Source organism: Saccopteryx bilineata, chromosome 8, assembly GCF_036850765.1.
Source record: "Saccopteryx bilineata isolate mSacBil1 chromosome 8, mSacBil1_pri_phased_curated, whole genome shotgun sequence".
Classification (NCBI taxonomy): Eukaryota; Metazoa; Chordata; class Mammalia; order Chiroptera; family Emballonuridae; genus Saccopteryx; species Saccopteryx bilineata.
The window spans coordinates 66,983,017-67,000,351 of NC_089497.1; the positions used below are offsets into that span (position 1 = coordinate 66,983,017).

General features: G+C 43.8%; 1 protein-coding gene and 1 pseudogene across 1 annotated transcript; both read right to left on the reverse strand.

Annotated features, from left to right (window-relative positions):
* Positions 1-391: 391 nt before the first annotated feature.
* ADIPOQ (adiponectin, C1Q and collagen domain containing) lies at positions 392-12,626 on the reverse strand. Its single transcript, XM_066241878.1, has 3 exons — positions 12,510-12,626; positions 3,926-4,147; positions 392-2,632 (listed from the first exon to the last, which is right to left on the reverse strand). The coding sequence occupies exons 2-3, from the start codon at positions 4,137-4,139 to the stop codon at positions 2,112-2,114; spliced, it is 735 nt and encodes a 244-aa protein (XP_066097975.1). The 5' UTR covers positions 4,140-4,147; positions 12,510-12,626; the 3' UTR covers positions 392-2,111.
* Positions 12,627-15,706: 3,080 nt separating this feature from the next.
* On the reverse strand, positions 15,707-15,824 carry LOC136312406 (U11 spliceosomal RNA; annotated as a pseudogene).
* Between the last annotated feature and the right edge of the window lie 1,511 nt (positions 15,825-17,335).

Here is a 17,335-nt window from a genome sequence, read left to right on the forward strand (position 1 = left end):
CACCCGGGCCATCTTTGCTCCAATGGAGCCTTGGCTGCGGGAGGGGAAGAGAGAGACAGAGAGGAAGGAGAGGGGGAGGGGTGGAGAAGCAAATGGGCGCCTCTCCTATGTGCCCTGGCCGGGAATCGAACCCGGGTCCCCCACACGCCAGGCCAACGCTCTACCACTGAGCCAACTGGCCAGGGCCGAAAAGGGTCTTTAATGGTAACATTTGAGCCTGTATTTGACAAAACAGCTCTGGTATTCTCCATTATGCAGGGAATTTTTTTTTTTTTTTTAGTTTGAGTTGGATTTTCTGTCGTTCAAAACCCAGAGTTCTGACAAGGTTTACTCCTTCAACCCTCTGTAAACCCTGTGTCTTTCTCCAAAAATAAAAACAAAAGGCATGTGATACAAATGCTTTTACTTTTAATGCTGGACAGTATCTTACTTGTAGAAAATAATTTTTTAAAAAGGTTTTATATGTAGAAATAATAATCAATTAATGAATAGCAACACAAGTATAAAAAAGAATCATTCAGAATTTAAAACTGTAAGCAAAAGAAATAGGTCTTCCACTTCTATATTTATACAGAACGCTATTAACTTTGCTTTTGTTAAAACATTTGAAGAGCATTAGTCAAGCTATTGTCTCTTGAGAGTATGTTTACCAGTATCACCTACTTGTAATTCTTTTTTTCTTTTTGAGGAATATTTCACAATTAAAAGTTATATATGATATATTTAAGGTGCACAATTTGATAATTCAATATAAATATACATTGTGAAATAATCACCACAATCAAGCTAATTATCATATTATCTCAGACAATTATTGTTTTCTTTCCTTTTTTTATATATATATAATTCTTAAAGGACAAGAGTAGATTCAGAAGGCCCAGGTCTTCCCAGACCAAGTTGGTACTCAAGGAAGGAATGGTTTTCCAATTCCTCTGTGGGTTTTGCTTCAAGCTCAAGCTACCTCCTTGAGGAAAAATTCTTCAAGAGTTCTAGAAAGCAAAGTCATTCTAAACCACTCTGAAAAGTATTCAAACTGTACAGTAGAAAAAAGAATTATGTACTGAAAAATCAAGGAGTTCCTAAACTAACAATATTTTTATAGATAAGAATTTGTAGATAATGTTTTGTAGGTATGAAGAGGTTGAAATGGAGTTGATTCTGGGTAGATGTGAAATTCAAGAAGTTGGTCTTCATGAGGCATTCATCAAGGACCAGCAAGTGGACTCAGATGGGAAGGAAACATGGTCTTTCCAGGAAGCCATTCTTGGCCTGGGAGGGTGGGAGAAGAATGTCTTCCATGACTGTCATCCAGGATAACACATGAAGAAGCACAGGGGTACAGCATGCGAAGGAGGTTTGCAGGGAAGGGTATAAGATCAGAGAAGCTTCCTGGAAGCTGACCAGGTGGCTTTGAGGAGCAGGGAAGATTTCAGCATGTGGAAATGGAGCTATCTTTCTGCATTACAGAGAAGAGCATGAGGAAAGAGAAATGCAGGGGCCATTGAGTGGCCCAGCTGAAACGGGACCTGGTCGTAGAACCATCTGCTGTGAGGGAGTTCTACTAGTGATGAAGACCAGAAGCCCTCGGGTGAGAAGGATGAGAGACCCCCTCCTACCAACATCTCAAAAAAGCCAAGTATTCCTAAAAGAAGACACAGTATAACAAAAAAGGTCCATGGCCCTTAGCGTGATTTCCAGCTCCACCACTTAATACCTGTGTGAACTCAGGTATTAACTTAACTCTCTAAGCCTAAGGATCCCAAGTGAAAAAGAAGAGAATAATATCTTTTCTGTGTACCTCACAGGATTGGCATAAACATGAGGAGTAACAATGGACTATCAAATATTTTCTTGTAGTCAGTTATCTTGTCATGTAAGTGAAGCTCCCCAGTACATGCTATTATTCTTTTATTGCCACTATGTACCAGATCCTTGAAGCCAGGAAACAGACTTGTTTTAGGACTGAGAACATAGTATATGACTTTTTTAAAAAGGTAATGGATGAGTTGATGGGTAAATGCATGAATAATGTTCAGAACTCTCCGACTAAATAAGAATGACTATTCTTTGTTGGATTGTTTGGCCCGGTGGAGGCTCTGGGTTACTGCTCATCAGTTGGTATCATGGTAGAGAAGGAAGCCTGTGAAGGTGGAGTCATTGACGTTATCTGCATAGAGCCCATTGTGCTCCCCATCCCCGTACACCTGGAGCCAGACTTGGTCACCCATCTCCAGATGGAGGAGCACAGAGCCAGAGGCTTGATCCAAGTCCTTGTCCTGGTATTGGTCAAAGGTGAAGAGCACAGCCTTGTCGTTCTTGTAGAGGCTGACCTTCATATCCTTCAGGTAGACTGTAATGTGGTAAGAAAAGTAGTAGAGCCCAGGAATGTTGCAGTGGAATTTGCCAGTGGTGCCATCATAGTGGTTCTGCTGGTTGTAGAAGATTTTGGTAAAGCGAATGGGAACATTGGGGACAGTGAGCCGGTTCTCCAGTCCCACACTGAATGCCGAACGGTATACAGAGGCACTTTCCCCAGGTTCTCCTTTCCTGCCTTGGACTCCCGGGAAGCCTCGGGGACCTTCAACCCCAGATATTCCAGTTTCACCAGTGTCACCCTTCGGACCAGCAAGACCTAAAGAACGAGAAAACCTCAGTGACCACAAGAAACAGAACTCCCACCCAAGTTGATTCCAACATAAAGAACTGTCCCTATAGACCTTACATACAACCTGCTTCACTTTCAGAGCAAAGAACCAATGGGCACTCCCAAAGGGGAGAGTTATAACTCCCATTTCCTCATCTCCCCAAGCAAGCTCCCCAAAATGTTTTTCTTTCTTTTCTTTTTTTTTTTTTTTTCTTACAGAGACAGATAGAGAGAGGGACTGACAGACAGGAAGGGACAGATGAGAAGCATTGATTTTTCATTGCGGCACCTTAGTTGTTCATTGATTGTTTTCTCATATGTGCCTTGACCAACAGAAGGGGGCTACAGTAGAGCAAATGACCCCTTTCTGAAGCCAGTGACCTTGGGCTCAAGCCAGCGAGTGACCCGTGCTCAAGCTAGTGAGCCCATGCTCTAGCGAGATGAGCCCGCACTCAAGCCAGCAATCTTGGGTTTTTGAACCTGGGTCCTCTGCATCCCGGTCCAATGCTCTGTCCACTGCGCCACCACCTGGTCAGGTCCCCATAAGTATTTTTCAACCTTATGGCCTGTAAATCTCCATCATTGACCCCTCTACCTGTCAAGTCTATGTGCTGTGTTGGCTCAACCAATCATACTTTTGCTCTTCTATCCCTTTTCTGTAAGATGCTTTCTCTCCTTTATTCTGTTCATTCATCTTTTAAGACCTAGCTTAATAAGCCCGTCCTCCTCCTTAAAGCTTTCATTGTTAATCCAAGTCTGCACTGAGGGCATTCACACCTCTCTTCCAGGCTTTGGCGCTTGTCCACATTTAATTTGGCATATTTGGAGTAGACTTCCTTATAGGAACCTCTCATAGAGTCTTGTACATTAGACTTATCTTAACTGAACCAAGAGTTCTCCAGGAGCAGGACTGTGACCCGCAGGAGGAGTGAGTGCATCAAGTGCTGTTGAATGCCACTGGATGCAAGGGGGAATGAATAGAAACAGGACTATGAACAGATAGGGAATAGGGATGCATGAGGCGGGGGTGGAAAAGGGAAAGGGGAGAAAATGTTGGTAGTGCAGAGTCAAGGATACTTGATTCTACAGGCACCACCTATTCTCACCACTGGAAGACCAACCCAAAATCCACTTCAGGTTTCTTATTAGCCACATAAAAAAATACTTTGCTTCTTCCCTATATCTAGGCTTTACTCAATAACTAACATCTTTGTATAGCTCCAGAAGCCCTCCCCTACCCAGGAGAAGTCTGGTGGAGACGGCCAAATAACTTGTTCTTACCTGCATCTCCTTTCTCTCCCTTCTCTCCAGGTGTGCCATCTCTGCCATCACGGCCTGGGGTCCCATTGTGGCCAGGATGCCCTGGGATGCCTGCCATCCAACCACTGCAGACCCCCTTGGGCAGGGGAAGCGGGACTCCAGGCTCTTCGGTAGTGGCATCCAGATGATGGCTGGGCAGGACTAGCAGCAGTAGAACAGCTCGTAGCAACAGCATCCTGAGCCCTGGAACAGATCAGCCATGAGAGAACAGACCCCACACAGCACACTTATTCGGAACCTAAGCAAGACTCTCACCATTGCAGCAGAGTCCACTTCTGAGACCTGCTCTCCCCATACTCATCTCTTCCGGGAAGACTCTTTTATTTCAATCTTCCTAGATCTTTTTCTGCCCTGACGTTTACACTATTTAGCATACTGTATTCCTTGTATGCAATCTTCTTCCCTTGACAGGATTCTGAGTTCAGTGAGGGGACAATAACTCTCCCCCAATTTACTTGTATCTGAGCACAAGACCAGGCACAGAGAAAGCTCCAAGAGTCAACTTATCAAGACTCTTTCCCTTGAGCTTTCCAAGAATGTTGGCTCAGATCATTTCATTCCATTTAACTTCTCTTTCTCAGGTCTTTCCATTTTCTTTTTCACTTCCCTTTCTCTTATTTTCCATGTCTGTTCTCTTCTTTTTTCTCCCATGCTTTTTCTTCCTTTGCCCTTCCCTTAGGTGACGTTAGGCCGTTTGGTATATTATGCACATTGCATGCACACACGCACACGCACACGCACACTCATACAGCCTTGCCTTGGGTTAGTCAAACGACTAGAGACACATTCTAAGAGAATGTCCACTGACCATTTGCCTGGGCTACTTTGAGCCACACCTCTTCTCATGTCCCCATATCACATGCTTTTGATGTATTTTCTCAAATTACAGTTTGTCATATTGTTACTCAGTAGTATGTCAGTGTGTGTGTGGAAGAGCCTGTCTTAACTACTCTCACCAGTTTTGGATATAATCATTAAAGACACTTTTTGTTGTAGTTAGTTGAGTAAACAAAAGAAATAGTACCACACTACTTTGATTATTAGTGAGCTACACATTTTATTAAAGGCCTATTGTCTAATTTAATTTTCTATTGCAATTTAATTTCCTCTTTCATGATACTTCTGTTAGTGTTTGTTTTGTGGGTTTTTTTGTCATTTATGTTATTAGGGACAAAATGTGCTTTATAAAAATGTATATTTTATTGATTTTAGAGAGAGAGGAAGGGTAAGAGGAAGAGACAGGATCTGTTCTTCTATGGGCTCTGCCCGGGAATTGAACCATCAACTTCTGAGCTTTGGGACGATACTCTAACCAACTGAGCTATACGGCCAGGGCAAGGGACAGAATGTATTTTTTGAATTAATTTGTGTGAGCTCTTTTACCAACACTTTGTCACATATGTTATGATTATATTCTCTTGTATGAAGAGTATTCTTTTGTTTATCTTGATTTTTAGGTGACAGAAGTTTTAGTTTTTATATAATCAACTTTGTTGATTTATCTAACTATATACACATATAGTTAGATAAATAGATAGATATTGCTTCTAAATGCTAAACAGTCCCTACCCATGCTAGGGTTTGGTAAATATACTATTTTGTTTTCTTCTATTGTTTGATAAATTTTAAATTTCACTCTTTAATCTATCTTTAATATTTGTTTTGGTGAAAACTGTGATCTAAAATACTCAAATGAAAAAAATACATACATAAATAAAATACTCAAATGATTTCTTTCTATTTCTTTCTTTGTGTCTACTTGTTTTGTTTAAAGACATCTTTAATCCTTTCATGACCTGATGCATCACTTATCAACTATCAAGTTCAAATATGATAAGTGAGAATTGAGAATGAGATGGACAGATGAAAAGAAAGACAGATCGATAACTCAGCAACCAAGACAAGTGCTGACAAAGATGCTACCCCTTCATGGTCATGAGGCTCTAGTCAAGGCTCACTCTTACCATCTACATGTGCCTTTGTCGCCCTCTACTGGATTTGGAGGACTCAGGAGAGTGTTCTCAGTAGCTGCTGGGAGTTAAATAAGACTGCTTAGGTTTAGCTTGTCCCAACATAAGAGAGAGGTGAGTTGATGAGAAGCCAAAGAGGAGAGACCAGCCAGGCCCATCTGTATTTAGGAAGAATACTTGCTGAGACTTTTAAAACTTCATATGTCCATAAACTTTCCCATTATCTGTCACCTCCACTTTCTTATTATGGGTTAGCACTAAAACTCCTGAGAAGACCTCTGAGAGGTTTGAGTTTGTTTTCTCCAGAAAGGAGGAGAGCAGATTTTATGAGGCTGTGGGGATTTTTCCCCCACAGACAGACAGCTGGTGGAGATAGGTACAGAGGACCCCAAAGATCGTAGGCAATGGAGGGCTTACAACAAAACTGTTGAAGGGAGTGCATTCTCCCAGCCCAAGAGATAGCATTCTGTCCCAATACTTCAGTGTGACAGACAGATATTTTCCACTAACAGGGACAATGGGGTTCCATGTCAATGGCATTGGATGGAGGTACTGAAAGGAGGGTGGGGGAAGAACCCATTCTGACTGAAAAAAAGTTTTTTTTTGGACATAGGCAGAGAGAGACAGAGAGAGGGACAGATAGGGACAGACAGACAGGAAGGGAAAGAGATGAGAAACCTCAATTCTTCATTGCAGCACCTTAGTTGTTCATTGACTGCTTTCTCAAATGTGCCTTTGACCAGCACAAAACAGTGCTCTTTGGGCTCAAGCCAGGGACCCCTCGCTCAAGCCAGATGAGCCTGCACTCAAACTTGGACCTCGGAGTTTCAAACCTGGGTCCTCTGCATGCCAGTCTGACGTTCTATCCTCTGCACCACTGCCTGGTCAGACTGATTGAAGAAGACTGTCTTCTAACTTAGTTCTTGGTGGAAAATCAGTAATTGATAACAACTGACAGTCAGTGCAGGGTAGCTTGAGGTTTTTTGTTGTTGTTGTTGTTGTTTTTTTGTATTTTTCTGAAGCCAGAAACGGGGAGGCAGTCAGATAGACTCCCACATGCGCCCGACCGGGATCCACCCGGCACGCCCACCAGGGGGCGATGCTCTGCCCATCTTGGGGCGTCGCTCTGCCGCAATCAGAGCCATTCTAGAGCCTGAGGCAGAGGCCACAGAGCCATCCTCAGCGCCCCGGCAAACTTTGCTCCAATGGAGCCTTGGCTGCAGGAGGGAAGTGAGAGACAGAGAGGAAGGAGAGGGGGAGGGGTGGAGAAGCAGATGGGCGCTTCTCCTGTGTGCCCTGGCCAGGAATTGAACCCGGGACTCCTGCATACCAGGCCCATGCTCTACTACTGAGCCAACTGGCCAGTGCAGGGTAGCTTGAGTTTTAAAAAATTATTCCAAAATTATCTATGCTCTTTGCTTAGACATAGTAATTGTTATACTTTCATTTTGAAACTTCTGTTTCCATAGGGGAAAAATTATTATTATTATTATTATTATTATTGTATTTTTTCTGAAGCTGGAAACGGGGAGAGACAGTCAGACAGACTTCCGCATGCGCCCGACCGGGATTCACCCAGCACGCCCGCCAGGGGCGACGCTCTGCCCACCAGGGGCATCTCTCTGCCGCGACCAGAGCCACTCCAGTGCCTGGGGCAGAGGCCAATGAGCCATTCCCAGTGCCCGGGCCATCTTTGTTCCAATGGAGCCTTGGCTGTGGGAGGGGAAGAGAGAGACAGAGAGGAAGGAGGGGGGGGGAGTGGAGAAGCAAATGGGCGCCTCTCCTATGTGCCCTGGCCGGGAATTGAACCCAGGTCCCCCGCACGCCAGGCCGACGCTCTACTGCTGAGCCAACTGGCCAGGACCAGAAAAATTATTAAATAAAATTGTGATCTAAGACTCAATTGTGCATATAAAGAAAACTTTCTTTTTTTTTTCTTTTAGGTGAGAGGAGAGGAGATAGTGAGGCAGACTCCCACATATGTCCCAACAGCCAGGATCCACTAGGCAACCCATCTAGGGTTGATGCTCAGCACCAAGCTATTTTTAGTACCTGAGGATGACATGGTCAGACCAACCAAGCCATTGTCAGTGCCTGGGGCCAATGCCTGAATCAGTCAAACCACGGAGGGAAAAAGGAAGAGAAGGGGAGAGAGAGGGAGAGAGAAGCAGAGGTTGCTTCCCTTACGTGCCTTGACTGGCACTCAAACCAAGGATGTCCATACTTTTTTTTTTGCCAAGATAACTTTTACATGGATTATGAATCTCAATGCCAAGTTCCACTTATAAATTTTTGTTTTATAGAAAATCCTTATCTCACTATCTCATTTAATTCTCAAATTTTGAGACAGTATGAAGCAGAAATAAGGAGCGTATGCTCCATGATCTCAGTGCTTGGGTGAAAATAGTTTGTTCCTACCTGTAACGTATTTTAGTTATATATTAGTTGAAGGCTTACATAGCATAATCCATATAATGTCCTTAGAACAGTGCCTGACACTCGTCAGTGCTCAATAATTGTTAGCTCTGATTCTATCCATGTTAAAGATGAGGAAAGTGAGCTACAAGGAGGTTAGGGGACTTGTTAAGGTTAAGATCCCAGAACTACACACAGAAAAGCTTGAAATCAAACTCTGGCCTTCCAAAGCCCAATATTGGACTCTTAGGCATAGCTCCACCATTAACTCACTGGGTGACTTTCCTGTTTCCACCTCACTTCTTAGACATCAAGCTCTTTGTCTACAAATGTGATTATTAATGATATTAATCCAAATCTAGTTGTTGTTGTTGTTGTTTTTGTATTTTTCTGAAGCTGGAAACAGGGAGAGACAGTCAGACAGACTCCCGCATGTGCCCGACCAGGATCCACCCAGCACGCCCACCAGGGGCGACGCTCTGCCCACCAGGGGGCGATGCTCTGCCCCTCCGGGGGGTTGCTCTGTTGCGACCAGAGCCACTCTAGCGCCCGGGGCAGAGGTCAAGGAGCCATCCCCAGCGCCCGGGCCATCTTTGCTCCAATGGAGCCTTGGCTGTGGGAGAGGAAGAGAGAAACAGAGAGGAAGGGGGGGGTGGAGAAGCAAATGGGTGCTTCTCCTATGTGCCCTGGCCAGGAATCGAACCTGGGTCCCCGCACGCCAGGCCGACACTCTACCGCTAAGCCAACCGGCCAGGGCCAATCCAAATCTAGTTTAATTCACATTATTATTATACAAATCAGTTGACTACAAGTATAAAAAGTATTTTATAAATTGATAGTGTTTCACATATATAAGTGAAAAGAAAGGAAGCAAACAAATATTTATGGACCACTCCTTTAATCTCACTTCATCCCCTACCACTCTAGAAAGTAGGACTCAATTCTCACAAGAAAAATCTGAGAACCAGAGATATTCGGTAACTGCTGCCCAAGGAAAACAAATGAAAGCATGCAGAGGCGCCTCTGAATTCAAAGGCTAAGTCCCTTCTATTGCCCTGGCCTTGCGGGCACACCACACACAGGTCTGTTTGCTTTTAGAATCTTACAAGGGGAGGATCATGATGGTCTTTGGATCCTCAAGGGCCATATAATGACCTCTCATTTTCATATGTTAACATATATGAGAAATTCCACTTTGACCTGCTGGAATTTCAGTAACAACAGCAAAATTTTGTGAAATACAAAGATGAGGTCTCCTTTGGGACTGGCAGGGGACAGTACAGTATAGGGGAAAGAAGTCACCAGACCTGGTGCCAACTCTTCCAGCAGGAAAAGGCATTAATGCACAGTTTACAAAGTCCCTGGGAGACAAAGGGACCCTAGAAATCATCTTACCCCAGCCCTACTTTTACAAATGGGAGGCTAAGGGGAAGGAAAGAGATGCATTTATTAGATCCTTTTGGAAGCTAGCTCCCACACTAGGAGCTTTTACAAAGTATTTATTTTATTTATTATTTATTTTAATTTTTACAGAATTCCATGGAGCAGTTTTAGGGATGGGGAAACAGAGATTAAGGAGATGATCTCTGTGGCTTCCCATCTGGCTTCTAACCAGTGAGCTTTCCATCACATTACACGGCCCTTAAAAGGTTTCTCAGCCTGACCTGTGGTAGCACAGTGGGTAAAGCGTCAACCTGGAAACGCTGAGGTTGCCGGTTCAAAGCCCTGGGCTTGCCTGGTCAAGGCACATATGGGAGTTGATGCTCCCAGCTCCTCCCCCTTCTCTCTCTCTCTCTGTCTCTCTCTCCCCTCTAAAAATGAATAAATAAAATTAAAAAAAAAAAGGTTTCTCAGACTCAGCTTCTTAATCGGCTAAATGAGATCATGCAAGATGAAGGACATGAGAACACTTTGATTTTTTTTTATTATTACTGATTTGGGGGGAGGAGAGAAGAGAGAGAGAGAAACATTGATTTGTTCCACTTATTTATGCATTCATTGGCTGATTCTTGTATGTGCACTGACTGGGGATTGGACCCACAACCTTAGCATATCAGGACAACACTGTACCCAACTGAGCCACCCAGCCAAGGCTGACATGAGAACACTTTTAAATTGGCAAGAGTACTTTGGAGTATAAATTACATGAAGCACTTTAAGTCTTATTTCATTTAATCCTCCCCATAGCCCAGCTTTTGACTTTACTATATAGAAGAATCGGAGACTCTTGGGAGACCAAGATGCTGGCTTGAAATCATACAGCTCTTGGCTTGAATTATATAAGCTTGGCATTTTAAAATGTCAGAAATGGTGGAATACTGGCAATTTCAATGGAAGAAGCAGAAATTACTTCAGCTTCCAAGAGGATTACCTGAAAGCTTTCACTTAGCCCTGGGAGAGCCGTCCCCACGCCCAAATCACACACATGTGTGCACACGGGCACACATGCATGCATGCATGCTTACTAATATATTTAAAAAATTGGTAAAGCAGAGCATTTGCACGCTGCATTTTTAGAAATTCCTCTCTTCTCTCCATGTGAAGGAATTTCTGATTGAAAGCTTCTTGTCCCTGGAGCTTCTACCTCCTGATCTCAGCCAGGTGTCTGGGGCTGTGGCTCTCCTCGCTTCACAAGGAGATGGAGAATTTGTCCCGGCAAGCACCTTAGGACAAGAAGCAAATTCCCTGTCTGTCTTTACAACTCCTCAAGAATGAAAGGAGGGGGCAACCGGGACCAGCAATGAAGCTGCAGAGCTTCCTTTCCTCTCTTCTACTTCAAGAACAAAGTTAACACCCTCATACTTCTTTGGGCATATTCTCCCAGCATAAAGGGCTCCCCTGCTCCCCAAACTTGTCAGAAGGAGCCAGCCTTACCCCTAATAAAGGTGTCACCAGGCCCTGGCTGGTTGACTCAGAGATAGAGCATTGACCCTGTGTGTGGAAGTCTCAGGTTGGATTCTCAGTCAAGGCACACAGCAGAGGCAATCATCTGCTTCTCCCTCCTCTCCTCACCTTCTCCTCCTCTCCCACAGCCATGGCTTGATTGATTCAAGCACATCAGCCAGGACCCTGAGGATGGCTCTGTCAAGCCTCTGCCTCAGGAGATAAAAAAAAATGGCTCTGTTGTGAACAGCCCCAGATGAGCAGAACATTGGCCCCAGATGGGGTTCCCGGGTGGATCCATGGGGGTGCATGTGGGAATCTGTCTCTATATCTCCTCTCTTACTTAAAAAAAAAAGTCACCAGCAGTAAGGTGGCTGCACCCTTGGCAAGGCTTGAATTGAGAACCCTATCCTTCCCAGACCAGGAACCCATCCTCTGATGCAAGAGGATGAGCCTGGTTTCTAAAATGCCTCCTGTACACTCTGACCTCTGTGTCTACAACTGAAAACAACCAGGATGCCTTGGACACTGTGCCCCCTGGGATGATGAGCAGAACCGAGCTTTGCAAAGGCCAGTTGTTACTGTCAGAAAATGTCTGTTAAAAATGTTTCATAAGCTCTCAGTATATGCCAGGCCCTTTGCTCACTTTGTCTTATTTGAAACTCTCAATTACCCTGTGAGAGATCCCCACATCTGTGTAGATATTCTCATATTGACAGATACCCCAGATCCGTAGGCAACAACGATGTCTCATTCATCTTTGTATCTTGTGAATCCGACCTAGTGTCTGGCCTCGAGGATCTGCTCAGTAATACTTGCAGAGTAGAATCACCTGGTAGAGGTAGATTTCACACTCAGTCTGAGGCTGGGGCTCAGGCTTTTCCTCAGCTGCCTATTCTTGTGCTTCTTTCTGTGAGAAGTGATTGATCCCCTTTTCCTCTTATCTAATTGGACTCTATCACTGGACCATCCCTCCTACCTCACTGACCCTAAGTTTTTCTCTGGGTAGGCATCTTGCCACAGAGTCAACTGGGGAAAATCCCAGAGTGTCTCAGACACTTTGACTAGAGAAACAGTCCCCTTTCTCTTGGAGTTGTGAGAGAACTGAGGAAGCTGCCCTGGCTGGAGTGTGGCTGTATCCACCACCTGGCTGGAGTGTGGCTGTATCCACCACCGCCCTCTGCCACAGGAGAGTGTGGGCGCACTGCAGCCAGGGGCCCCGCTGCAGAGAAGTCATGCCCACTCCCAGCCTCAAACTTGGATCGAATTGTTCTTACCTTCAGGTGTGGGATCAGACCCACAGGCGACAGTCAGAACGGAAATGAGAAGGAGATGATTGTTTCCAGCAGCCTGATACTCATGAAGGCAGACAGTCCCCACCTCACAGTTCTCCTTTCCTATTGGTCAACCCAGTGAGGGCCAGAAACCAATGTGCCAGCGCTTTGACCATGGCAGCTGGCCCAGGTCTCTACTCCAGGGAAATGGGTCATCTCAGCTTGGCCTTGGGATGCCAAGTGGAACTTCAGTCAAACACTCACATTCCTAGACCTTGGCCCTTATTTTTGCTTCTTATAACAGCAACAGAAGATGGGCTAAGGGTCAAGACCAGAAGCAGGAAAACAATATATACTGTTCACAAAAATTAGGGGATATTTCAAAATGAATATGAAGCAATAAAAAAAAGAAGCATTTGATTTTTTTTATTAAACAAGAACATCAGAAAAGCAAATGACAAGTCAAAGAAAGTTGTTTGATTATGCAAATGCGGTGCAAAACCAACTTCATTTCATTGGTGAAAATGTACTGTACAAAAGGCTGAAAGTACTGGAGTATCTGCACGTTCTCTGATTCCCTAATTTTTGTAAGCAGTGTATTTACTTTGCAGGAGAAACTTCTTTATGTAAAATGATCCACCAGTGGCCCAGGAGATCTCCCTCTCCCCATAGATACACCCTAAAAGTCAGAGGTACCAATTACCACCAGCATATTCCTGGTCATTGTACATGATGAAGTGTGAAAATGTGTGGCCATAGGCCACAGAAATGGAAATAGTCAAAGCAGGCTGCAATAGAGTAATACTCTGGCCTGGACCCCTAGATTTGTGAGAGATTTTGTGTGTTAATTCTGAGCACTGAGGTGCGGGGAAGTTTCTGAGTGCTGTGGAGCAGGGCCAGGTTATGCCCCATAAGACCCCAAATTCTAAAAGATTATAGAGCCCCCATCCTTATGCGACTCACATTCAATATAACAGAACACCTTCAGAAAATGTGACGTTAGAATATGGTTTTCCAGGCCCTGGCCAGTTGGCTCAGCGGTAGAGCGTCGGCCTGGCGTGTGGGGGACCCGGGTTCGATTCCCAGCCAGGGCACATAGGAGAAGCGCCCATTTGCTTCTCCACCCCCCCTCCTTCCTCTCTGTCTCTCTCTTCCCCTCCCGCAGCCAAGGCTCCATTGGAGCAAAGATGGCCCGGGCGCTGGGGATGACTCCTTGGCCTCTGCCCCAGGCGCTAGAGTGGCTCTGGTCGCAGCAGAGTGACACCCCGGAGGGGCAGAGCATCGCCCCCTGGTGGGCGTGCCAGGTGGATCCTGGTCGGGCGCATGCGGGAGTCTGTCTGACTGTCTCTCCCCGTTTCCAGCTTCAGAAAAAATACAAAAAAAAAAAAAAAAAAAAAGAATATGGTTTTCCAAAATTCTAAATAAGGCTTTGAAAGCTAACTTTTCATGTGTGTGTACATTGTCTTTTTTTATTTTAAATATATATTTTTAATTCATTTTAGAAAGGAGAGAGAGAGAGAGAGAGAGAAGGGGGGAGGAGCAGGAAGCATCAACTCCCATATATGCCTTGACCAGGCAAGCCCAGAGCTTTGAACCGGCAACCTCATGTACATTGTCTTTTACCAGCCAGTACCTTACACATGTGCCTTATCCCCCTATTAGGGAACCCAGCTCTGGGCTGTGGCAGCCTGAGGACCAAGGCTGCCACTTACATTGGTGTTCCTAGAAGGCTTAAGCTTAAAATAGCAACATCCATCACCTTGGACTCTTTCTTAGCAAACTCGTGTTATATTTTTGAAGGGCAGGATCAAAGTTGGTTCTTGTAAGCCACAAATTCTTATGCATTAAATCATGATCCCAGTAAGGGCTTAAGATCCCAGGAATAACTTCTATAAGACATTCAGAAACACAACGTTCTCAGGCAGAGGCTGGGCAGGTAAGTATCTGCCTGTCCCACATACCACCCCCTCTGCTACACTGAGCCTTAAATCCACCAGCACAGTAAAGTAAAAGTATGACCTGTGGCCTTGTTCTTCTGCTGATACTTAACAGAAGTCCTCACTTAACCTCATCGATAGGTTCTGCAACCTTAAGTGAAGTGAAGTGAAACAAAACCAATTTTACTATAGTCTAATTCAGGGGTAGTCAACCTTTTTATACCTACCGCCCACTTTTGTATATCTGTTAATAGTAAAATTTTCTAACCGTCCAACGCCTCCACAGTAATGGTGATTTATAAAGTAGGGAAGTAACTTTACTTTATAAAATTTATAAAGCAGAGTTACAACAAATTAAAGCATATAATAATAATTACTTACCAAGTACTTTATGTTGGATTTTTGCTAAGTTTGGCAGAATAAATCTTTATAAAACAACTTACTATAGTTAAATCTATCTTTTTATTTATTCTTTGGTTGCTCTGCTACCGCCCACCATGAAAGCTGGAACGCCCACTAGTGGGCGGTAGAGACCAGGTTGACTACCACTGGTCTAATTGATATAAGCAAAAGTTAAGTTCCTACAGTACAGCATCTCATCAATGTTACAACAGAACACTGAATGAAACAATGTTATTTCACAACTTGCTGAATGCATATATTTCCAGAAAAGTCACATTAGGCCATTAAAATTAGTCATGAGATGCTTCCTAAGGGGCCTGTAAAAATTAGAATCTATACAGTTTACCAGGTAGATTGAACCAAGGAGAAGACACACAGAAACTGTAACAACTCTCAGTTTCATCCCTGTTTCAATTTTACTGTAACATTTTAAATTTATTTTTTGGTCGTGTTACTATCTTTCTCTCCTTACTAGAATGTAAATTTCACTTTGCCTGTTCAATATTGTGCTACTTAGGTCTCAGAATAAGATCTGGTACAAGGTAGGCAATTATAAATGTTGAATCAAAGAATAAGTGGATGGCTATCATCTTCCCTAGCAAATAGCTAAGATTGTTTCCCATTTTACAAAAAAAAGTATCTGGAGTTCAATGAGGGTAAGTGACTTGTCCAAGGCACAGATTCAGGATTTGAAATCAGACCCATCTGACTATAAAGTCTGTATTCTTTCCCTCTTTCTTTCTTTCTTTCTCTCTCTCTCTCTCTCTCTCTCTCTTTCCCCTTCCTTCCTTCCTTCCTTCCTTCCTTCCTTCCTTCCTTCCTTCTCTCTCTCTCTCTTTCTCTCTTTCTTTCTTTCTTTCACAGGTGCCAGGACCACCGATCACCAAAATATTATGCTTCCAAAATCTCGATGTTAATTCTGCATGTAGAGCAATCAGGCTGTCCCCTATGTGTGACACTCATGACAGAAGCCCTGTTTCATATGCTTTCTAATACTTCATGTTCTTTACCCCTCCAGGTATACTCTGAGACTTTAAGATTCATGCATGTATTTTAGGATAGCTTTCAGGTTGGCATGAAAAGTATTTTTGACCAACCTTAAGGATTTCAGCTAGTTATTGCAGGCTTTAGCTATTGCACAAGGTGCAATAACTTTAGCCCTAAAAATCACACCAAGACTGTGCTGGGTCTGGCTGTCAGCCACGGACATTGTGAAAGCCTGCTATTTTGAAGTCTCAGGGAAATCTGCCACCTACCACAAAGGCCATCATGTGGAAAGAAGCAATTCTGTGGTATACTGGTTTAGAGACTGTAACTGGAAAAGATTCAGCCAGAAATGCCTTGAGGCTAGTCTTTTTCCCAAGACAGAACTGTTACTAGAATGAAATAATTTAAAAATGTGAATAGAAGCAGACTCAGATACAGAGAACTAAATGACAGCTGTTATAAGAGAAGGGGGTTGGGAGCTGGGTGAAAAAAGTGAAGGAATTAAACAAATTTTTTAAAAAGCTCATAGACACAGCCTGACCAGGCGGTGGCACAGTGGATAGAGCATCAGACTGGGATGTGGAGGACCCAGGTTCGAAACCCTGAGGTCACCAGCTTGAGTGTGGGCTCATCTGGTTTGAGCAAGGCTCACCAGCTTGAGCCCAAGGTTGCTGGCTCGAACAAGGGGTCACTCGGTCTGCTGTAGCTCCCCCCCATCAAGGCACATATGAGAAATCAATCAATGAACAACTAAGAAACAGCAATGAAAAATTGATGTTTCTCATCTCCCTCCCTTCTTGTCTGTCTGTCCCTCTTTCCAACTCTCTCTCTGTTTCTGCCACACAAAAAAATGCTCATAGACACAGACAACATTATGGTGATTACCAGAAGGAAAGGGGGTAGAGGAGGTAGAAGAAGGTAAAGGGGAATAAATAGTGATGGAAGGAGACTTGACTTGGGGTGGTGAATACATAATACAATATACAGAAGATGTATTATAGAATGGTACAGCTGAAACTTATATAATTTTATTAACCAATGTCACCCCCAATAAATTCAATTTAAAAATAAAAAATAAAATTTTTAAGTGATCATTTCCTCCTTGGGATTGTGGCTACTGATCAACCTCCTTCAGCATGTGAATTAGAATGCTAAAATAGCAAGCCACATGCCTAAGCTTCCATTAAGTATGGTTAAATATTGCCATATATTTTTTATTTTTATTTATTTATTTATTTTTTATTTTTATTTTTTCTCAGAGACAGAGAGTGAGTCAGAGAGAGGGATAGACAGGGACAGACAGACAGGAATGGAGAGAAATGAGAAGCATCAATCATTAGTTTTTCATTGCACGCTGCAACACCTTAGTTGTTCATTGATTGCCCTCTCATATGTGCCTTGACCGTGGGCCTTCAGCAGACCGAGTAACCCCTTGCTGGAGCCAGTGACTTTGGGTTCAAGCTCGTGGGCTCTTGCTCAAACCAGAGGAGCTCACGCTCAAGC